The following is a 24233-nucleotide window of genomic DNA, read 5'->3' on the forward strand; positions in this document are numbered from 1 at the left end:
ATGCTGTTACTGTATATGTTATATTTCTGTTACAGAACACCAAAACCTGTTCTCAAGTGCTTTCTCAGCTTTTCTAGCAGAATCTATGCAGTTCTACATGGTACTGTAAGTCCAGAATACTGACCTCTAGTGGTGCCATCTGAGATGTGGTATTGACTTGGAACTTCATGAGGGACCATGATTACAGCCTGGCTTCATATGAGGGACCATGATTACAGCCTGGCTTCATGAGGGACCATGATTACAGCCTGGCTTCAATATGTTAAGGGTCTGGAAATCCTGCATTCATTTTTGATTTCCAACAAGGGCGTTATCAATGGTCAGACCACATGCCTCTGGAGGTGATTGGTTAATTGGACAGACCTACAACCAATCAGCAATGAAACACAGGTTAGGCTTCATATATCAAGTGGGTACAGTTGTATCAAACCCTCCCCATATTAGATTAACGCTGATCAAACCCTCCCCATATTAGATTAACGCTGATCAAACCCTCCCCATATTAGATTAACGCTGATCAAACCCTCCCCATATTAGATTAACGCTGATCAAACCCTCCCCATATTAGATTAACGCTGCGAGTGGCTTGACCAATATCTGGTCGGATGGGATTCTGAACGGTTGGATGACCAGACTTTTACTACGGACCAGATTATGACCAGATTACTACGGACCAGATTATGACCAGATTACTACGGACTGAAATAGAATGAGTTCACATGATCAGGACAGGGACGCCAGGCACCATAAATACAGCTAGAACAATTCTACCAAAAATACAGCTAGAACAATTCTACCAACAGCTAGAACAATTCTACCAAAAATACAGCTAGAACAATTCTACCATAAATACAGCTAGAACAATCTACCATTAATACAACTAGAACAATTCTACCATAAATACAGCTGAACGATTCTACCATGAATACAGCTAGAACAATTCTATATTGAATTAATCTGGGGGGAATTGGACCACACGGATAGAAAAAGTGCTGTTTTATTGCAGAAATTAAGTAATAACTTAACATAAACCATATTTCCTTATCATATTACACATTTATACCTGTTTTACACACGTCTATGAGTTCTCCCAATCAAAGCGTCTATGTGCTGACCTATTTCATGAAGTCTTGTTCTAGCGTGCAGTCATCTCAGGGAAGCTGTATTCAAGATCATGTTTGTTTGATACAACATCACAGACAGAGATGTAGTTGCCATGTCTGACCTGCATGTATGACCTGTACCATCAGCCTCTAGGCCATGTGGAACTGTGGAACGCATCATCTGGTTCTGAAGGCTGCACACGGCTCTTTGAGAAGGAGAGGAAACTTTCACACCAGGGCAGAGGAGAGAGACCCAGGAGAGAGACCAAGCAGAGACACAGGGGTGCATCCTGAGGGCTTAACAGTGTAGGGCTACAGGCCCTCCATCACATGTCTGTGTTGTGATTGGTTATAGGCTGTTCCTGGCCATGGGGGTGGTCATGAGGGCGGAGTCACAGGAGTACCGGAGACAGCGGAAGATCTCCTCTGCCCTGGCATGGCTCACACACGCCCCCTGCTGGAGGGCCTCTACTGAGCTGGTGGAGAGGAGAGGAGAGGAGAGGAGAGATGTAAGGATGTCTAACAATAACATCCTACAGAGCAGAATGCTTTATGAGAAATAACAGTCATATTGAGGCTGCTGTAACAGCTGATGAGAACAGACCAACACAGTAAGATACGTTACATTTCCTGGTGAAGGGTAATAGACACATCTAACACACACTAAAGATAACACAACGTAACACACTCTAAACACAACCTAACACACTCTAAACATAACACAACCTAACTCACTAAACATAACTACACAACCTAACACACTAAACATAACAACTACACAACCTTATACACTAAACATAACACAACTAAACAACCTAAGACACTCAGCATAATACAACCTAACACTCTAAACATAACACAACCTAACACACGAAAACATAACCTAACACACTCTAAACATAACCTAACACACCCTAAATGTAACGTACCTGTTCACCAGCTGAGCCACGGAGCCGAAGGCGTGCGTCATGTTGAGGGCGGCGACGTAGCTGACGCAGGGCAGGGTGAGGTAGAACTGGAGCGCCTGCTGTCTGCTCTGACCCTTCACCTCCAGGGGCGCCACCACGCCATGGCCCTTCCTCTGCTCCAGCCGCCCCAGCTCTGCCAGCAGGCCTGCCGTCCCCTCCGGGCCCTCGCTCCAAAACAAACGCACCCCGCTCTGGACCAGCCCCGCCAGCGTGCTGTCATAGTAACAGGTCCGCTGGAACGGTCGGAGGATCTCACCTGAGGAGAGGGGATGAGACGAGGGATGAGAGGAGAGGGGGATGAGACGACAGGGATGAGAGAGGAGGGGGGATGAGAGGAGAGGGAGGAGAGGATAAGGGATGAGAGGAGAGGGATGAGAGAGGAGGAGGGATGAGAGGAGAGGGATGAGAGGAGAAGGGGATGAGAGAGGAGAGGGATGAGAGGAGAAGGGGATGAGAGAGGAAGGAGGATTAGAGGAGAGGGATGAGAGGAGAGGGGGATGTGAGGAGGGGGATGAGAGGAGAGGGAGGAGAGGAGAGGGGGATGTGAGGAGAGGGAGGAGAGGGGGATGGGATGAGAGGAGAGGGGAATGTGAGGAGAGGGATGAGAGAGGAGGGGGGATGAGAGGAGAGGGGAGAGAAATAGAGGATGATAGATGAACGGTGAAGTGAGTGTAACAGATAAAGGTTAAGAGAGTAGAAAAGGTGAGAGGAGAGCGAGAAGAGGAGAGAGGAGAGGAGGAGAGAGTAGAGGAGAGAAGAGAGGAGAGTAGAGGAGAGAGGAGAGTAGAGGAGAGAGGAGAGAGTAGACGACAAAGGGAAGGGGAGAGAGAGGAGAGAGAGAGATAAGAGGGGGAGGCCCCCAGGCTCCAGGACTGACCAGGTTTGGTTCGCTCCTTCTCCACGATGACGCACACACGCTCAAACAGACTCTGCAGACTGCTCATCCTCTCAGCCAATCGCTTGCGGTTCTGCGTGGCAGCCAGATCTGATTGGCTCAGCCTGTCCACGGCCATGCGGTTGCTGATGATGAAGTGGGCGGGGCCTAGCGAGCACACGCGGACGGCGGCGGCGTGCCTCTGACGCAGGCATGAGACCACGTCTCCTCCACCGGCCAGACAGCGGCTGTCCACCAGGATGGACAGGCCTCCCAGCGGGGCCGGTGAGGGGGCCGGGGCGGGGGCCCGGACCATGGAGCTCTGAGCCTGGGCTGCCGAGGGGCCGCTGGTCTGGAGCAGAGAGGAAACACAGCAGATAGATGAAATACTGAGATGTGCAGAAATAACATGACGCTGCTGTTGGGTCAAAACCTCCTTCTTGGTTCAAGAAAATATATATAGATATTTTGAAAGTGAAAGCTGGTACTACTGCCTAATCCCTCTCTGCCCTGGGGCCAATTATATGTCTTCTTAAAGGACAATGCTCGTTTTTGACAACCTGGACCTTATTTATGACATATTATAAGACGTTTGACTCACCGAGATCACTTTGGTGTAGTTCGGAGGCATGTAGAAGAAATTTAAAATCCAGCGCGAGCCAGTATATCCATCTAATGGCGGTGGTGGGGGCACCGAGAATGCAGTTTCTAAAAATCTATTTTCTGCCGCGAAACGGTTGTTTTCATCAATCTGTCTTTATGAATCGCTAGTTGTGCTTACATAGAGCGTAGTCCTGTTGTGGTTTTTCACATGCCTCTGTAATATGATCGCACAGCGCGCAATCGTTGCTCCAGCACGCTGTGCGCATGCGTGCTGGAGCAAGTGAGGAAGCTATTTCGTGTCTAAAGACGTTTCTAAAGATCATATTACAGAGGCATGTGAAAAACCACAACAGGCCTATGCTCTCTATGTAAGCACAACTAGCGATTCATCAAGACAGATTGATGAAAACAACCGTTTCGCGGCAGAAAATAGATTTTTAGAAACTGCATTCTCGGTGCCCCCACCACCGCCATTACATGGATATACTGGCTCGCGCTGGATTTTACATTTCTTCTACATGCCTCCAAACTACACCAAAGTGATCTCGGTGAGTCAAACGTCTTATAATATGTCGTAAATAAGGTCCAGGTTGTCAAAAACGAGCATTGTCCTTTAACAGCTCATCATATGAGACAAGTAATGCATTTAACCATCTTTTAATGTGAAAGGCCGAAGACACAGTAAACACGTTAAAAAACAGTAACACAACTGTAAATGTAAATGGCAATTATATGGTTATTCGTCTGTAGGCTTATATGTGATTTTATGTTCCAAAAGAAATTGGAATGTCAACATTCTGAAAACTTTTTGGAGATACAAGGCTTTGACCCGACAGCAACAATAAGATAATCTGAAAAATGAGGAGGCTGTGTAGGAGTGTTTCTGCATCGGGGCGGGACCTTACCCGTGGCTGTGGACATGATACCAGCGGGGACTGTGGACATGACACCAGCGGGGACCGTGACGGCGCGAAGTCCAGCTGGTCAGACAGGCGGGCCTGGGTGGTCAGCCTCACGCGGTGCCTGGGGGCACACATGCATTACATCACACACAAACATCGTCACATCAGGAGCAACCGTGCGCCGGTCTGGCTGTTACCTGTCCCCCCGCTGCTCCTCCCGCTGCTCCTCCCTCTGCTCCTCCCTCTGCTCCTCCCTCAGTGACCTTACAGGGTGTGCAGATGTCCTTACTGCAGCTACTGATGAGGAGGAGGAGGAGGAAGAGGCGGCGGCAGGGCAGAGGAGAGAGGAGGCTTTAGCTGCGGCGAGAGTCGAGCTGAGTGACCTGGGAGGCGGGCCGGCGGTTCCTGGAGGCTTCAGCTGTTGTGGAGGCTTCAGCATCGCTGGCATCCTCCAGTCCTGCTGGACCTCGGCCGTCCTGCAGGGGGCAGCGACGTCCTCCTCAGCGCGCGGGCTCTTCCTGCTCCTCCTCTCGTCCGGCTCCTCTTCGCTGGAGTCCTCCATGCAGCGGACGATGCGGGAGCGCTTGGTTTGTGGTTTGGGGTCGCCCGGCGCCGCCCCTGCGCGGGCGCGTCTTAAGAAAGCCCTGCGTCTGGTGGGATACTGTCTCCTCCCCTCCACGTACGAATCCTCAGGAATCAGCTCTACTGCGCCAAAACCTGCACCTTCCTCCTCCTCTTCCTCCTCATCGCTGCAGTGGACCACGAAGCTGTCCTCCCCGTACGACTCATCCTGCTCTGGCACCTGGGGGCGGGGTTAGGGGGGAGGAGCTTGATCAGATTAACCAGTCGACCAGTTTTGTAGTCCATAGTCCAGACTTTCTTTCTCTTTCTTAGAAACTTTATATAGCGCTTTTCCACCTTAGCGGCACTCAAAGCGCTTTACAATGGCTTCTCATTCACCCATTCACACACACATTCACACACCAATGGTGGTAGCTGCCATGCAAGGTGCTAACCTGCTCATTGGGAGCAATTTGGGGTTAGGTGTCTTGCTCAAGGACACTGACATGTGGACAGTCGGAGCTGGGATTCGAACCACTGACCCTTCAATCACTGAACAGCCCGCTCTACCAACTGAGCTACAGCCGCCCCACATATAAGCTGACTGACTGGACCAGTACAGGGTACCTGGGAGAAGATGTCCATGGTGTGCTGCTGGTGTCTGTAGACCATCTTGTACCTTCCGGCCACCGCTGGACTCCGCACTGACTTCAGGTACACTCCATGCATCTCGGACTCTGGGTCACACAGGCACGGCATGAGGGTGTGTGGACTGCAATCCATTCTACCTTTCAAGTTCCTGTGATAAAGGTTTGTGTGTGTGTGCGTGTGTGTGTGGTATGTGTGCGAGTGTGCATGGTGTGTGTGTGTGTGTGTGTGTGTGTGGTGTGTGTGTGCCCTCTGTACCGTTGAGTCCCTGTGAGAGGTGTGTGTTGTCCACCACAAAGCCCTCCAGGGAGTGGTTCTGACCCTCATCATCATCTTCATCAGATGACACCACCCCTCCCTCCTCTTCAGACAACTCCGCCTCCTCGTCCAGGAACTGACGGCCTCCTCGCCGCGCGGCATGCTGGGAGTAAAGAAGAGGCCTCGTCAGCTAGCACACTCTGGTCTGAGAGGGCAGTCGAGACGCACTACAGGACCCCAGGGCTGAGTTTCCCAGAGGCATCGTAGCGCTATTATGAACGCCATAGCTTACGATGAACGTAGCGCTACGATGCCTCTGGGAAACTCAGCCCTGGAATCTCCTGACCACCTCTCTCCAGGCTCTACAGCAGGGGCGGACTGGCCGTCGGGAGCACCGATGGCCTGGTGCGCCAACTGGCCTGGCACACGGTGGATGGCTGCCCCCCACCCTCCGTCAACAAATCGCGCAGCACCCCCCCCCCCCGTCAACAAATCGCGCAGCCCCCCCCGTCCCCCCCCGTCAACAAATCGCGCAGCCCCCCTCCTCTCCGTCAACAAAACAAAACTGAAAGTGTTCCATCTCACCACGTCGGCTCAGCTCGTGGTCTGACTTGGACATGACTCCCGGCATGAAATATTCACCCAGTCCGGCCCTGCTCTACAGTCTGGTGAGACCATCCCGATCTAGCAAGCTCACATTCTGTTTCCCTCCGCAGATCAGTCTGTTCTTCCCTCAATCAGTCTGTTCTTCCCTCAATCAGTCTGTTCTTCTGTCAATCAGTCTGTTCTTCCCTCAATCAGTCTGTTCTTCCCTCAATCAGTCTGTTCTTCCCTCAATCAGTCTGTTCTTCCCTCAATCAGTCTGTTCTTCCCTCAATCAGTCTGTTCTTCTGTCAATCAGTCTGTTCTTCTTTCAATCAGTCTGTTCTTCTGTCAATCAGTCTGTTCTTCTGTCAATCAGTCTGTTCTTCTGTCAATCAGTCTGTTCTTCCCTCAATCAGTCTGTTCTTCCCTCAATCAGTCTGTTCTTCTGTCAATCAGTCAATTCTTCTGTCAATCAGTCTGTTCTTCCCTCAATCAGTCTGTTCTTCCCTCAATCAGTCTGTTCTTCCCTCAATCAGTCTGTTCTTCCCTCAATCAGTCTGTTCTTCTGTCAATCAGTCTGTTCTTCTGTCAATCAGTCTGTTCTTCCCTCAATCAGTCTGTTCTTCCCTCAATCAGTCTGTTCTTCCCTCAATCAGTCTGTTCTTCCCTCAATCAGTCTGTTCTTCCCTCAATCAGTCTGTTCTTCAGTCTATCGGTCTTTTCTTCCCTCAATCAGTCTGTTCTTCCCTCAATCAGTCTGTTCTTCTGTCTGTGAGTCTGTTCTTACCGGTCTGTTCTTTCGTCTCTCCAGTGATCTCAGTGGGTGAGTACTGCTTGGCTTGACAGACTAACTCCTTAATCTAATCAGTGTAGCAAAAGCTTTGCCAAATCCAGTAGGAAGAACAGCAAAAATGTATTTTCCTCCGAGAAACTACATAATCTTGTTCTTGTTTAATTCTTATAAATGCGCGTATGGCTATGTTTATTCTACTAACGTTAATGTTACTGCTCGTTGCTTCAAGAAACTGTTTTGCCAAAGGAAAGGGGCTACGTTCTACTGGGGGGCAGAACAGCAGTCATAACACAGTCCCTGATTGGCCCGGTCAGAAAGTAATCAGAGAAAATCGTTGGATATGGCTGGAAGTCCCAACTGATTTGCGGTGAGAAACAGTGAGCTGGCGAGATCAGCATGGTCTCACAAGGTCTCAAAACCTGATCCCTGGCATAACAGTGTTGCTTAAAGGAGAACTTCACCGCGGGTAATCTAAAGGTCAATTGAAATTGGGTCACCTATGTAATAGAAATATGCAGTTGTTTGTGTAATTTGTGCCTTATGGCCAGAGAAAAGACAGAAAATGTATTTTCTCAAACAGAAGAAACCTACAACCACCACAATGCACTGCGCTCGCTGCCTTCCGTGGCCACACCCAATGGGCGACACGTCGAAGCCGTGAAAACAGGCTAGATGTGGACCCAGATGAGGAACCGGCTGCTGGCTGTCTTGCGCGCAACCTCAAGCAAAACGCATTTGCCTACAAGCTTTGATCCCATTATTTTAAAGCTAATAACTCCCAGCTATAGTCATCTGCAGGCAAACCAACCCCATGCATTTACTACAAATGGTTCAAGAAGAGCTTTCAATTTACTTTGGGAAACATTATGCTAAAAATCCTGAAGTAGGCTACTTGAGGTTTCATTTATATATTGGTAGTATACGGACATAAAACATATTTGCCATTTTGTGACAGTAGTTCAGCATCTCAAGTCTTTGTCCTCAACCTTTTCCCCAAGTAGAAATAATTGGGTTTAAATACAGTAGTGCAGCGGTCCTCCATTTGACCGCACACCACAAACACTCACCTGCTGTGAAGCATAAGGTCCTTACAAACCCAGCGCCATTTATTCGCACAAGTAATTAGCAAATAATAGAATTAATGGTGTGTTCGTTTATAACTGGGAGGTGGCAAATTGCGACTTGCTACTAGGAATGATTAAATAAAACACCGCATGAACTCGCACTTCCTCGTCGCAAATTCGGATATGTTTCTCAGCCCCCATTTGCTTGAATGCACTAGATATAACTAAGTAACTGTGATATAATGGTATATAGCTCGAATGCACACAGGTCGGAGGTAGGTATTTTGCCACTTGCGACTTGCCACCTCCGACCACAAACGAACGCACCATAACTCCCATGAATGAAGACGTACACAGCAAATGCGACGTTTCGAAGGGTTAGAGCTCCTACATACAGTATGTAGAGTCCTAGACTGAGAGTCTGTATTGAAACAGTGACAAGTGAATGGATGTGAGACACCTCCAGGGGGAGAGGGTGACCCCTGTCTGACCTTGACTGTCCCCGGGAGGGGCAGCTGTTTGCAGGGGCGCTGGCGGGGCTGGGGGCGGCCAGTCTGGAAGTCATCATCATCATCGGACACCGTCTTCCTCTCCAGCTCATCTGACTGGGGCACAGGTCACACACACGGAATCAGAGATAAAGACAATAGATAAATCAAAAAGTGACATTCTTCTTCTAAATATTCTCTCACGAACGACATGCCTGGCATTGCGATGCCTTCGCCTCGCAACAATCACTGCTGCCATGATCAGCAGAAAGGCTGGCCATGACACACCCCTTGCGCTTAAATACCACCACGTCTCTGAAAACGGAATTAATTTCACTTTAACCGCGTGAGGCAATTGGCGCTGATCTTTGTGAATTGGGTGGATTTTGCAGTAATGTTCATTTGCATAGAAAGGGGAACATTCTCCGCCCATATTACCTAATTTAAATATCCGCTAATAACACCGACGCAGAGAAACGCTATGAGGAAGGCAACGCAGTTAACACCGTATTTCACCCTTTGCGAGGGCTTTGTGAATAGCAAAGTTTATTTTCGACTTATTTGCACAGGTTTTGCGTCAGGAAAAGCTGCGCAAGTGAATTCATCCCTTACTGTGTTGAGAGATGAGTCTTACTGTGTTGAGAGATGAGTCTTACTGTGTTGAGAGATGAGTCTTACTGTGTTGAGAGATGAGTCTTACTGTGTTGAGAGATGAGTCTTACTGTGTTGAGAGATAAGTCTTACTGTGTTGAGACAGATGAGTCTTACTGTGTTGAGACAGATGAGTCTTACTGTGTTGAGACAGATGAGTCTTACTGTGTTGAGAGCAGCAGGACGTTTCCTGGTCACCTGGACAGGAGAGTCCGCCTCTTCAAAATGGGACTTGGACTGAGGAGAGATAGACACGCAGCACAGCCTTTACAGAGGGTAAGAACATAAACACAGACTCTACAGAGGGTAAGAACATAAACACAGACTCTACAGAGGGTAAGAACATAAACACACTCTACAGAGGGTAAGAACATAAACACACTCTACAGATGGTAAGAACATAAACACAGACTCTACAGAGGGTAAGAACATAAACACAGACTCTACAGAGGGTAAGAACATAAACACAGACTCTACAGAGGGTAACAGAGAAGCTAGGCTGGTATGTATAGACAGTAGGGGAGGGTTGAGGAGATCTGCAGCTACCATGAAGCTCTGATGCACCACTACGGATGGGAATTAAGTGTAATACTGTTCAATCCCGGATCTGCTCAATCCTGGATCTGTTCAATCCTAGATCTGTTCAATCCTGGATCCATTAACCACACAAACCTGTGGTTCCAACAGCTCTATTCAGCATCTCTCACAAGGACACAGACTGAAAAACCTCAAACTGTGCAGCATGTCCCGGTGTGTGTGTGTGTGTTTGTGTGTGTGTGTGTGTGCATTGGTGAATTGTTTGTCTAACCTCAGCCTACATCAGAGTTAATCCAAAACAGAAGGGAGAAAGGAGAAAGAGGACGGACTGAAAGACAGGATGAAAACATACTGACCCACTGACCACACAGCTCACTGGCCTGATGCCATGCCGACCACAAGTACCAAGGAGACCAATTAGAATTAGACCGTCTGTATCAGATCTGTCCTGCTGGACCCTAGATCACTGGTTTAATCACTGCTGGACCCTAGATCACTGGTTTAATCACAGCTGGACCCTAGATCACTGGTTTAATCACTGCGCTCAGGTTGGTAAATGAAATGTTGTGTAAAGCAGGCCAGATGTCTGGATGAAGTGGGTTTACCATCTTGAGGTTTGTTAAAACTCACAGAGATGCCCATCATCAACATGAATAGTCCTTATACACGACTAGCTGTAAAACACAGGTGCATGTCATCATCATGTACTGTTGTTGATTGAAAAAGCTAATTCTCAGCTATCACATATATGACATATACTCTCCCTATATCCCCATTGGCAAGATTTGCACCCTGAATTTGGTTTGGTTTCATTTTATTTAATCATTTGATTTATGTCAGAGATCCACTTCCTGGTGCAAAGGTCAACAGTCTCACCAGCTGATCAGGAGAGGACAGCAGGTCGGCTGGTCTGGTGAGATGACCCCGCTTAGGGCCCACCACCTCCCCCTCACTGTCACTGCTACACACACCTGGGGGTCAGAGCACACACACACACACACACACACACACACACACACACACACACACACACAGTCAGTGCTACACACACCTGGGGGTCAGAACACACACACACACACACACACACACTGTCAGTGCTACACACAACTGGGAGTCAGAACACACACACAAACACACACACTGTCAGTGTTACACACACCTGGGGATCAGAACACACACACACACACACACACACACACACACACACACACACACACACACTGTCAGTGCTACACACACCTGGGGGTCAGAACACACACACACACACACTGTCAGTGCTACACACACCTGGGGGTAAGAACACACACACACACACACACACACACACTGGCAGTGCTACACACACCTGGGGGTCAGAACACACACACACACACACACACACACACTGTCAGTGCTACACACACCTGGGGGTCAGAACACACACACACACACACACACTGTCAGTGCTACACACACCTGGGGGTCAGAACACACACACACACACACACACACACACACTGTCAGTGCTACACACACCTGGGGGTCAGAACACACACACACACACTGTCAGTGCTACACACACCTGGGGGTCAGAAAACACACACACACACACACACTGTCAGTGCTACACACACCTGGGGGTCAGAACACACACACACAGTCAGTGCTACACACACCTGGGGGTCAGAACACACACACACACACACACTGTCAGTTCTACACACACCTGGGGGTCAGAACACACACACACACACACACACTGTCACTGCTACACACTACACTATACAACTACACGTCTACTGCCCCAACAAGTACCAGAACTAACATCTACATGTCTACTGCACTAACAAGTACCAGAACAACTACGCATGTCTACTGCACTAACAAATACCAGTACTAACAAGTACACATATACTGCACTAAGTACCTGTACTAACAAGTACATATCTACTGCACTTACAGTACCAGTAGCAACCAATACACGTCTACTGTGCTAACAAGTATACATTTCTCCTGTCCTATCAAGTACCTGTGCTAACAAGTATGCATTTCTCCTGTCCTATGAAGTACCTGTGCTAACAAGTATACATTTACTAGTAACAACCAGTACTAACAAATACACATTTCCACTGTACTAGCAAATATATCTACCAGCAAGTTCCTGCAACACGTTATTGCACTAAGAACACGTTCTATCCCAGTAGCACTCTGACCTGGCTGAGTGGGAGGGGCCTGGTCCTCCACGTCCCCGCCCATGACCCCGCCCTGACCCCCAGAGGCCCCGCCCTCCTGGCATGGCATCCTGAGGGCTGATAGTGAGCAGGGCGGGCCACACGAATGGTGGGGGAGGGGCAGGAGTGCTCGCCTTACTCCCACTGACGTGATTGGTGAAGGGAGAGACCGACCCCTAGAGGTCAGAGGTGAGGTCAGGGACAGGGTTGACCTCTGGTTTGTTCCCAGACAGGACAGAGGCGTGGACAGCCTGAACACCCCCACTCTGGGACAGCTGATAGAGGAGCCAAGGCTCCGCTGTTCCTCAGCCTGGCAGGGAGGAGCTGCCTGCTCCTCCTCCTCCTCCTCCTCCTCCTCCTCCTCCTCAGCAGAGTCCTCCAGTGAGAAGCCCAGGTCAAAGTTGACAGAGAAGAAGTCTTGAGAGAGGTCAAACTCCTGGGCCTCCTGGGCAGAGTGATGTGCTAGTGTAGAGGGTTGTCCATGGTTCACCTGCTCTGTCTCTCCTCCCCCTCCCTCCCTCCTCTCTCTCTCTCCTCCACCCCATCTCTCCTCCCTCTTCCATGGCCTTGTGCTTTCAGGTGTGTGTTTAGTGTGTGCGACATGAGGTGTGGCAGGTGTGTGTGTGGTGCATTGGATGCTCTTGGTATTTGGTGTGTGTGTAATTGTGAGTGATGTGTCAAGTTTGTGTGTAGCAACTATTCGTGATGTACTAGGTGTGTGTGTGGTGTTGGCTGTAGTGTGAGGTGATGTACCAGGTGTGTGTGTGGTGTTGGCTGTAGTGTGAGGTGAGGTACCAGGTGTGTGTGTGGTGTTGGCTGTAGTGTGAGGTGAGGTACTAGGTGTGGTGCTGTCTTCAGGGGTGGGGATGTCAGGGATGCTCATTTGGAGGAAGACCTCATCGTCTCCGAACAGGTCCATGCTCTCATCCAGCTGGGCTCTACACTGCTGCTGTGCTCGGGGCTGGGGGACCTGTGCAGGGGGCTGGGGGGGCTGTGCTGGGGGCTGGGGGACCTGTGCTGGGGGCTGGGGGACCTGTGCTGGGGGCTGGGGGACCTGTGCTGGGGGCTGGGGGACCTGTGCTGGGGGCTGGGGGACCTGTGCTGGGGGTTGGGGGACCTGTGCTGGGGGCTGGGGGACCTGTGCTGGGGGTTGGGGGACCTGTGCTGGGGGCTGGGGGACCTGTGCTGGGGGCTGGGGGACCTGTTCTGGGGGCTGGGGGACCTGTGCTGGGGGCTGGGGGACCTGTTCTGGGGGCTGGGGGACCTGTGCAGGGGGCTGGGGGACCTGTTCTGGGGGCTGGGGGACCTGTGCAGGGGGCTGGGGGACCTGTTCTGGGGGCTGGGGGACCTGTGCAGGGGGCTGGGGGACCTGTTCTGGGGGCCGGGGGACCTGTTCTGGAGGCTGAAATGGACACTTAAAGTCCACTCCCTCATCTATACCACCATCTCCATCATCCATTTCTTGGATCACTCCATCATCACTGACGTCGTCACTGCCCTCATCCCCAAAGACCTCATCCCAGCTGGGGCTGGAGGCAGCTCCGAGTGTGTCATCCAGGATCCCGGGGCTAGCCGGAGGACAGGAACGTGGCGGAGGCAGTGGGGGTTTGGAGTGTGGAGACACAGACTGGGGGGGTTGCCTGTCCAGAGCCCCCTGACCAGGAGAGGAGGCAGGGGGAGCGCTAGGAGGACCAGGGTCATCCTCCCCCCAGTCCTCCTCCATAGCCAGGGCGAAGGTGACCTGGAACAGTTGGTGATCTTTGACCCCTGGCCCAGGGCCAGGCTGAGGTGACCTGGGGACGGTGGGGGAGGAGGAGGGGCTGGGGTCACATGATGGACTCTCAAGGTCAAAGGTCAAATTTGGAGGTGACTCCGTGGCGGCGGGTCTAGTGGTGCTGGGGTCAGAGAGTGAACTGTGGGGCTCAAAGTTCAAAGGTGGAGGTGAACTGGAGAGCAGCTTTGCTACGTTGGAGAGGATGACCTCCAGGGTCGTGGCTCTCGGCCGGACAGTCAGCAGCTTGGAGCGGCCAGCAGATTCCCACTGAGGTAAATAAAACAAGCCCTCCAGTTCAGAGTCCTCATCGAGCTTTGGCTGCTCAATATTGGTGTTCACCTGGGAGATGTGGTCTAAACTAGTGTGGTAATCTACTGGACCACTGACCGAACCCTCCCCCTTCCCCAGAGCTGGGGACCGGCCCTCCGAGCTGTCAGTCTCATCCGTAAGCATGACACAGTCAACATCCAAGTCTGTGATTGGACAGTGGTTGGAGGGGAGGGGACAGAGTCCCTCTGTGATGTCATCATAATGGGCCTCCTGTTCAGGTTCTACTGCTACTTTGTGGTTAATGATGGTCCACTGTGATATCTGTCCTCTTCTAATCCTCTCTCTCTCCCCCCCCTCATCTACACGGTCCAGGCCAGCCGTGGGGGGGTGGGCTGGCTCCTGCTTGGTGGAGGTGGTGGTGTTCCTCGCTCTCCTCTGCTTGGTGGTGACCTCCGGCAGTCTGCCATCGCTGAGGCCCACCACATCAGCCTTGTGGAGGTGGAGGCACAGATCCTGCTCATACCTGCACTCATCCTGGAAGAGATGTGACAGACAGTCCAGTCCATCAGAAGACTTGATTATTTTGAAGGCACATCCTGTAACCGTTATGTCAACCAATCAATGGAGAACTGAGTCCAACCCAATAGTGTATAAATAGTGAGAGTGATAGAAATTGTTTTGTTTGATAGTGATTTTTTTTCTTAAATAAAAAGTTTAACATTGTTCACACAGAAACAGAGCCTCTCCTAACCCTTCTCTCCTGCTATCTAACCCTGACCTCACCCTAACCCCTAACCCTGACTCCAGGTTGACCGCTCACCTCTTCCTGTGGTCTGAGGATGTCTAAAAAGAGAGGTCTCGCACATTGTTCTCACTGGCAAACTCAACTTTATTTGAAAAGAAACGTTTCAGTTAAAATCCAGCGCGAGCCAAGTATATCCATGTAATGGCGGCGGACGGGGCACTGAGAATGCAGCTTCTAAAAAATCTATTTTCTGCCGCGAAACGGTTAGCCCTTTTCACGTCTGAGGACATCTTATCATCTCCTGACCCTGCCCTAACCCTAACCCCGACCCCAGGTTGACCTCTCACCTCTTCCTGGTGTCTGAAGCCGTCTATCATCTCCATGACGCTGGTGAAGTGGAGGCAGAGCTGCGAGTGGTCAATGCTGTGGAAGGGGAGGGGCCTGTTCTGCCAGTGTCTCCATTCCCACAGAGAGAGCCGCTTGGCCCCGGGGACTTCCTGTGTGGGACTGTCTCCCGGGAGGGACAGGAAGTGAGATGGCCTTAGAGTGGGCGGAGCCTCGTCTTCCCCCAGCTTCATGGTCGATGCCCAGAGAGAGTACTCAGACGGAGTGAGATACCCGTCCTCCTTCACAGACCCCTGGTGACTGACTGCAACACACACACACACCCACACACACACACACACACACACACACACACACACACAGTTGATGAGGGTCTCTATCTCTTACCCAGGTTATGAGGGTGGATGAGTTCTTACCCAGGTTGTGGGGGTGGATGAGTTCTTACCCAGGTTGGGTGGGTGGATGAGTTCTTACCCAGGTTGTGGGGGTGGATGAGTTCTTACCAAGGTTGTGGGGGTGGATGAGTTCTTACCCAGGTTGTGGGGGTGGATGAGGGCTGCGGTCTTGCTGTCCAGGCTGTGAGGCGTGTGTGAGCGTCTTGTGCTGGGCTCCTGCTGGGGCCCCTGCTGGTCAGACTGGGGGCAGGTGATGTGCATCCTGTGCAGGGCCGGGCGGAGCCCCGGGGGCAGCAGGGGGCAGGGGGGCAGCATGTGGAAGCTGCTCTGGTTCAGGATGGACTTCTGGAGGCTCCGCTTGTTACTCTGGCTCTGGTTGTAGATCTGGGAGAGATAGAGGGATGACAGTAAAGAAGGGAGTTGGTGTGTGTGTGTGTGTGTGTGTGTGTGTGTGTGTGTGTGTGTGTGTGTGTGTGTGTGTGTGTGTGTGTGTTTGTGCTGAAGTGGTTGTTAAATTAGTGAAGGAGGCCATTACACTGAGACCCATGAGACCTTCATCACCCTCTCTACCCTTGTCTTCCTCCCGCTCTCCCAGCCCCTCCTCTCCTGCTCTCTCATCACCTCTCCTCTCCTCTCCTCACCCCTCCTCAGCTCCTCTCCTCTCCTCCTCTCCTCACCCCTCCTCACCTCCTCTCTCATCAACTCTCCTCTCCTCACCCCTCCTCACCTCCTCTCTCATCACCTCTCCTCCTCACCTCACCCCTCCTCCTCTCCTCACCCCTCCTCACCTCCTCTCTCCTCTCCTCCTCACCTCACCCCTCCTCCTCTCCTCACCCCTCCTCCTCTCCTCTCCTCTCCTCCTCACCTCACCCCTCCTGCTCTCCTCACCCCTCCTCCTCTCCTCTCCCCTCCTCCTCTCTTCACCCCTCCTCCTCTCCTCTCCTCCTTACCTCTCCTCTCCTCCTCTCCTCACCCCTCCTCCTCTCCTCCTCTCTCATCACCTCTCCTCTCCTCTCCTCCTCACCTCACCTCCTCTCCTCACCCCTCCTCCTCTCCTCACCTCCTCTCTCATCACCTCTCCTCTCCTCCTCACCTCACCCCTCCTCCTCCTCTCCTCACCCCTCCTCACCTCCTCTCTCCTCTCCTCCTCACCTCACCCCTCCTCCTCTCCTCTCCTCACCCCTCCTCCTCTCCTCTCCTCCTCTCCTCACCCCTCCTCCTCTCCTCTCCTCCTCTCCTCCTCTCCTCACCCCTCCTCCTCTCCTCTCCTCCTCTCCTCCTCCTCTCGTCCTCACCTCTCCTCTCCTCCTCTCCTCACCCCTCCTCCTCTCCTCTCCTCCTCTCCTCTCGTCCTCACCTCTCCTCTCCTCCTCTCCTCACCCCTCCTCCTCTCCTCTCCTCCCCCAACTCACCCTCTCCTCTCTTCCCTCTGCCAGGATCACCACTATCCTGCCCTGGCGTTTGCGTCCCGTGCGGCCCATTCTTTGGACCAATCGGATCGGGCTCTTTTGAGCATCGAAGCAGATGATGAGGTCGACCTCGCCGATGTCCAGCCCCTCCTCGCCCACGCAGGTGGACACCAGCGTGTTGAAGCCGCCCTCGCGGAAACGCCGCATGACCTGAGAGCAGAGAAGAGGAGGAGGAGACAACCTTGATATATAACATGGTGGCTGTAGTTTAGAGTGTTAGCAGTGGTATAACATGGTGGCTGTACTTCCTACCTCCAGCTGCTCCTTCTGGGTGAACCCTTTGACCTTGCCCACCGAGGCCTGACCCATGAAGGTCATGACACTGATGAGGGGCCGGTGGCGGTTCAACATGACGGCAATCTCCTGCACACTCTCGCGATAAGATGAGAAGATCATCACGCGTGTGCTCACTACCTGCTGTCCAGCAGCAGACCCAGAGCCTAGAACAATAAGAGGAGAGATGTTTGGAGCCGATCAAATACATACAAGTACCCAGTTTCTGAAACAATGGAAGCAAAGCTTATCTGACAATGATTTGCACAGCAAAAATCCTAAAAATAAAAAATAAAAAAAATAAAACAGAACTGAAATGGGAAAACATGGAATTCATCGGGCCATGGTAGAAAGTAGGGAGTAGCACTGGTAAATAGACTTTAGTGAATTACCTGAGTGTGAGTTCTCGGCCCATTGATTAAAGTGCTGCAGCACAACCTCCTCCAGCTTCTGCAGCTTGGGATGGCTGTAGATGAAGGGCTGGTCCAGACCTAGGACACGGAGGAACCGCCAGGTCACATGACCAGCAGGGCCCATGGCAAACTTATCTGAGAAAAATGCTCTGTAGCCTCATCACAGGGCTTACCAACATAGAGCGGAGCGCATCGTGTCTAGTGTCTACACTCAACACTCTGAACACAAACCAGTCATGATGGGACATGTGAATGATGGGAGGGAATGTTTTGTACCTACAGAAGGCTTGAGGAACATGTTCTGTAAAAAACAAACGGCTTGAGGAACATGTTCTATGCCTATGTGAATGGCTTGCGAAACATGTTCTGTACCTGTGGAGGGTTTGAGGAACATGTTCTCCATCTCCTGGTACAGGTCCATGAAGGTGGAGTTCCTCTTGAGTTCGCTCTTGGCTCGGGGCATCTCTGACACACAGAGACATTAAAACAATAGAAGATAGTATAATCTAAAATTCAATTCAATAACCTTTACTTAAACTCCAAGGACACTTTCACTTACACTGAGATAAAACAGATAAAAATGAAAGAGATAAAGCGATAAAGACTGATAAAAACAAAAAAGCCAAACAAGAAAATAGCATAAAATATACAAGAACAAGAAATTCTGCTAAAAACAATTACAGACGGTAATCGACCTACCAGGGCCCTGAAGAGGGCAGGAGAGATTGTGGTCGGCCCCTCCCACCCCAGTCCCAAACTAAGGTCTAGGTATAAAGTGTGAGCTACAACTAGAAACAACGTGAAGCTACAGTACAGGTGTGTGTGTGTGTGGGCTGAGGGCCTCTTACCTCTGAAGCCGTCCATGATGCCCTGGACATAGAAGAAGAGTGACCTCAGGCCCATCTGCAGCAGCAGCTCATAGCCGTGGTACAGGCTGATACACAGGGCGAAGTCCCCCTCTAGCGCCCCCTGTTGCCCCCCCTGTCAACAGCAAACAGCACCAGGCTAAGATCAGCACACTGAGTTTGGTCGATGATGTCATATCATGTAAGAGGTCTAGCCTATAAACCCAGCCTAGCCTCACCTAGCTTAGCTTCTCATGGCCTTATTAACATGCAGTAGATCATGCAGTATGGCCTTGCATGTCATTACATGTAGTCACTACTAGGGTTGCAAGCGGGCAAATTTCCGGCAACTTACCATGGGAAGTTAGGCTCGGGAATTTTGGAAATTTTGACCTTTTTGTAGCCTATAACAGCTTTTTTCTGACAATTGTAAATTTTTTATTTTATATACTTATTTTAGGATTTTATCCCGTTTTCATCCAATTTGGTAGCAAATTGACCCTGACCTAGTGTCCAGTTACCCCTACTAACGGTTGAGGATTCGTCACACAACCCGTCCGGTCGGCAATGTGAAAGGGAGAGACCACTCTATAACAGGGAACTTCAATGTGGCCTAGTTGGAGAAAAAAACATAAAATGCAATTCTAGATCTTGCTGCATGATCTTGGTTAAAACAACCTGATTTAAAACGAATCCAGTTGAATTTCAACCCTGTTTTGTGCATTCATCCATCACATGTGCAGTGCATTCATCCATCACATGTGCAGTGCATTCATCCATCACATGTGCAGTGCATTCATCCATCACATGCACAGCTAATTCCTAGCATCCTACACACTAAGAGGACTGTAGAATCCATTCAAGTTCTACTCACAAATAGATTAAGCAAAATAATATTTGTATTAGAAATGTTTGCCTGCATGTCTGCTTATGACAAAACAAATTTTTTATATTTATGTCTCTTTATGACAAGGTAAATACAGTTGGTATAGATAACCCCAAAATGACCAGTTTATTCCCGTTAATTCCCTTAAATTCCTGTTAATTCCAGTTAATTCCCATGGAAAGTTTCCAGCTTTGAATACTCCTGAAATGTTGCAACCCTAGTCACTACATGTAGACCTGTCAGTGTGATTGTGTGTATGGTATTTCTCTGGTGGCTGTTTGGTGGGGGATGGCTGAGTTCTGGTGGCTGTTTGGTGGGTGATGGCTGAGTTCTGGTGGCTGTTTGGTGGGTGATGGCTGAGTTCTGGTGGCTGTTTGGTGGGTGATGGCTGAGTGTGTACTGTACCATGACGTGGGCTGGAGGGTTCCTGCGGAACTGTTCTCTAGCCAGGATGAGCTGGTACTTGGTGAGGGAACGCAGATCTCTGGAGGAGAGAACCCTGCTCTGGATCAGCCTGGAGGTAAACCTTTCCAGAACCTGCACACAGAGAGAGAGAGAGAGAGAGAGAGAGAGAGAGAGAGAGAGAGAGAGAGAGAGAGAGAGAGAGAGAGACAGAGAGAGAGACAGAGAGACAGAGAGACAGAGAGACAGAGAGAGAGAGACAGAGAGAGACAGAGAGAGACAGAGAGAGACAGAGAGAGACAGAGAGAGAGACAGAGAAAGAGAGAAAAGGTTATTATTTCAACTAAAGACAATACAGTGTTTGCCTCTCTTATTCTCTGTTCCCATGTCTGGTGGAACAGATGAGCAGATGGTATACTCAGAGGGCAGAGAGGCAGAATGCAGTGCTTATAACAAGTATTTTACCCCTTTAGACTTTTTCAAATTTTATTGTGTTACTACATAGAATTAAAATTGATTTAATTTAGTTTTCTTGTCACTGATAAACAGAAAGTACTCTATAATGTCAAAAGTGAACACTGACAGTCAGCTCTACAGAGGTTGGTACAATCTCTTCCGCTGTAGCGGACGTAGCCCGCTCCGTCAAATGGCTCTGGTGTTTTTAACAGATTTTTTTAACGGACATTTTCTCTGCAACGTTCTGTGGTTCCCTCCTGCTTCAAAACATCCACCATCACATGATGTCTCTCCATGATCGAACACAGCATGTGAGGTCACATGATCAGGATGAAGCCAGGCTAGTGGATGTGTGTGTGTGGAAGCAGCCTCCGAAGCCAGCAGTCCACCAGGCGAGAAGTTTGAATTAGCTGATACACACAGTACTAGCTGTTATACACAATACCATCTGACCTGTAGGTAGGTAGCCTGGCAGGCAGCAGTGTTATCTGACCTGTAGGTAGGTAGCCTGGCAGGCAGCAGTGTTATCTGACCTGTAGGTAGGAAGCCTGGCAGGCAGCAGTGTTATCTGACCTGTAGGTAGGAAGCCTGGCAGGCAGCAGTGTTATCTGACCTGTAGGTAGGTAGCCTGGCAGGCAGCAGTGTTATCTGACCTGTAGGTACAGTAGGAAGCCTGGCAGGCAGCAGTGTTATCTGACCTGTAGGTAGGTAGCCTGGCAGGCAGCAGTGTTATCTGACCTGTAGGTAGGTAGCCTGGCAGGCAGCAGTGTTATCTGACCTGTAGATAGGTAGCCTGGTAGGCAGTGAGGGCCTCTCCCAGGGGGAGGACCAGCTTCTCCAGGCTGCGCTGGTGGGAGTGGGCCTGCAGGTCTGGGCTCTCCTCAGATCGCAGCTCAATATGAGAGATCAGCAGGTTGGAGATCACCTGCTGCACCGACTGGGAGAGAGGGATGGAGAGGAGAGGAGAGAGGGATGGAGAGGAGAGGAGAGAGACAGAAAAGAGAGGAAGGAGGGAGAGAGAGGGATGGAGAGGAGAGAGAGAGACAGAGAGGAGAGGAAGGAGGGAGAGAGAGGGACAGACGGAAGTAGTCATCATTTCATGTTCCTGGGCGATATCTCGAGCACTTTCCATGCGCTGCTGTAACAACTCTGACAGAGTATGACAGAGTATCTGCTCACATTGGTGTCTCCTCCAGGAGTAGCACTGAGAGCCAGGACACGGAAACGCTGGGTCTGGCTACCCAGCTGTCTGACCACCTGAACACACACACACACACACACACACAAACACACACACAAATATGAAATATAATGACAATTTGTGGATTTACAAAGTAGACAGCTTCCTGAATATACTAGACTATGGGTGGATCTAAAGTCCCACCCCTTCCACTTCGCTGGGGTGTGGGACAAAGAGCGCTCTGTGAAAGCTCATCCAGGTGCTGTAGAGATGAATTGACGTCAATGAGAGGTCAGATTCCATGGACACAGATTAGGCTAATTGATGGGCCGAAGAAGACATTTATATGACATGAAGAATCCCAGTGACACATTTCTCAGTCTATAGGCTTCATCTTGTGTTCAGTAACAGTTCAGGAGACCCAGCCAGACAGGCTGAGCAGTACCTGGCAGTAGGCGTGGTTACCCAGAGCCTTGTGGGCCTCGTCGATCACCACACACTTCACCTGCAGGCCGGGGCAGCTGTCTCGGGTCAGGTCATTGACCATCACCTGGGGGGTCAGGAAGAACACGCGCCTCCCTCGCCACAGGGCCTGGCGCTGTGCTGCCGGCGTGTTGCCTGCAGGGGAGGAGTCAGGTTTACCGTCTGCGCAGCTAAACACCCGTCAGGTACAGAAACCATGGAGGAACAATACTGTAACAGGGGGAAGAACAGAGGACGAGAGGGAGCAAGGAAAGGACGATGAAGAGTGTGTGTGTGTGTGTGTGTGTGTGTGTGTGTGTGTGTGTGTGTGTGTGTGTGTGTGTGTGTGTGTGCGTGTGTGTGTGTGTCACCCACACACCTGTCAGCTCAGCCATGTGTGTCTGTGGTATCCCCATCACTTTATAACAAGCCTCTATCTGTTGTGCCACAAGAGGTTTTGTGGGTGCCATGAACACGATCTTCCCTGAAGGGTACCAGCGGTAGAAGTTGTACATCACCACAGAGGCAATGAAGGTCTTGCCCAGGCCAGTGGGCAGGCAGACCAGTGTGTTCTGGAACAACGCAGCCTCTGATATCTTCAGCTGGTAGTCCCTGACTGGGTAGTTGGTGGGATATATCCATACTTGGGCTGAGGATCTGTCAAGTCCAGGGAAGTCTTGGTAACACACTCCACTCGCAGGTGTGGGCGTGAGGTGAGTGCTCTCGGCGATACATGGGGGATCTTGTTGTCCAAAACGGGCATCAATTTGCAAAGATTTCTCAGCTTCACAGACAGCTACTACCATCAAGTCATCATCATCAGCATCATCGTTATCTTCATCAGCAACATCATCCTTAATGCCGCAGTCAGCTGTGGACCCTTGTCCAATTTCACCCCAGAGCGAGCTGCGGGCAGGCAGCGTTATGTTATCGCCGTCTGTCCGCCGACTCTTGCCTGTTCCCGTGGTGCTCGGGGTCGTTTTACGCCGCCCTCCAGCAGTTGCCTTTTTGACAACCTGGTTCGTTTGCACCTTTTGAGGAGCCGAAGCGCCCCACGTCTGGAACAAAGTCATTTGGTTCCCACCACTCATTCTGAGCAGCTGGGTTGCGTCCATGTGCAGAGCGGTAACGCTTCAAAAGTTGGGGGAAGAAATATATAAACACTGATTTAGTTCCGGTCAGATGCTTTTCAAAATAAAGAGTCCGATAAATACCTTTCACGTTTTCCCGACGTTTTTATTCCTTTGTGCCCAACAATTATGTATTTAGTTTACAATGTTAACCTATTTTAGCTTTTCGTATCTTCAGTTACCATTTATCGTATCTCTCACTTGTATTTTTCGACTTTTGTTTTGACATGTCGACGCGTCCAGACCGGAAGACAAGGTCAACAGTTCGTCTGCCGCGGATTTCGCATCGTTGCCATGGAAATGGCGGGACGTGAGTGGGAAATTACTTTCACGCATTTTCAGGTACAAAAGTAACATAATCGTAGCCTAGATAACGTGTAGCTAGCTGTCGCTGAATGGTGAATTGTGTCGCTCGTTTGCTATCCACATGCTAGCTAACGTTAGCTCATCCCTCTGTTCTGTTGCAGCTAACGTAAGAAGAAAACCTATTCAACCTAGCTAGCTAGGCTAACGTTAACTATGGTCTATCTAGCTAGTTAAGTTAGACTAACGTTAACACTACACTGAGCATAGACAATGACATGTTTATTCTAGCTAGCTACAGGCTCTCGCTCAACGCTGGCTACAACAACATGTCTCATTGTATAGGCTCACGTCCGTGGATACATGGTCAGGAAGGAAATCAACAGTGTTCGTTCGGAGTATGAAGACATCGTGAGAGACCTGGATGGAGAGACAGACCACCTAGCCTGGAGAGAGGGCGTTCTCCGCACGCCTCACTTCACAGAGTCAGACACGGTCAGTTTGCATTGATGTTATTCACTACTCACCAGGTAGCTAGCTAGCTAGCTAGCTGTATGCAGTTATATTATTTCTGCTCACAACAGGGTTTGTGTCTGCTGTACGATTTAACTATTAATTCATATCTGACTGCTATTCTGTT

The 24233-nt window shown here is 50.4% G+C and overlaps 1 protein-coding gene across 1 annotated transcript; it reads right to left on the reverse strand.

Moving 5' to 3' along the window:
• Nucleotides 1-1452: 1452 nt before the first annotated feature.
• On the reverse strand, nucleotides 1453-23233 carry fancm (FA complementation group M; the record flags this gene model as incomplete). The annotated part of the gene is made up of 26 exons (XM_084451292.1): nucleotides 1453-1579; nucleotides 2033-2327; nucleotides 2949-3297; nucleotides 4454-4571; nucleotides 4834-5252; nucleotides 5639-5748; nucleotides 5918-6080; nucleotides 8851-8964; nucleotides 9664-9735; nucleotides 9916-9941; nucleotides 12228-12323; nucleotides 12420-12707; nucleotides 13041-13215; nucleotides 13573-14823; nucleotides 15382-15683; nucleotides 15912-16158; nucleotides 17187-17393; nucleotides 17496-17683; nucleotides 17909-18007; nucleotides 18302-18394; nucleotides 18778-18910; nucleotides 20066-20197; nucleotides 21297-21455; nucleotides 21698-21775; nucleotides 22144-22316; nucleotides 22540-23233. The coding sequence occupies 26 exons, from the start codon at nucleotides 23231-23233 to the stop codon at nucleotides 1453-1455; spliced, it is 6108 nt and encodes a 2035-aa protein (XP_084307418.1).
• Nucleotides 23234-24233: the final 1000 nt, after the last annotated feature.

This window comes from Borostomias antarcticus (assembly GCF_949987555.1).
Source record: "Borostomias antarcticus genome assembly, chromosome: 16".
NCBI classification, from domain to species: Eukaryota; Metazoa; Chordata; class Actinopteri; order Stomiiformes; family Stomiidae; genus Borostomias; species Borostomias antarcticus.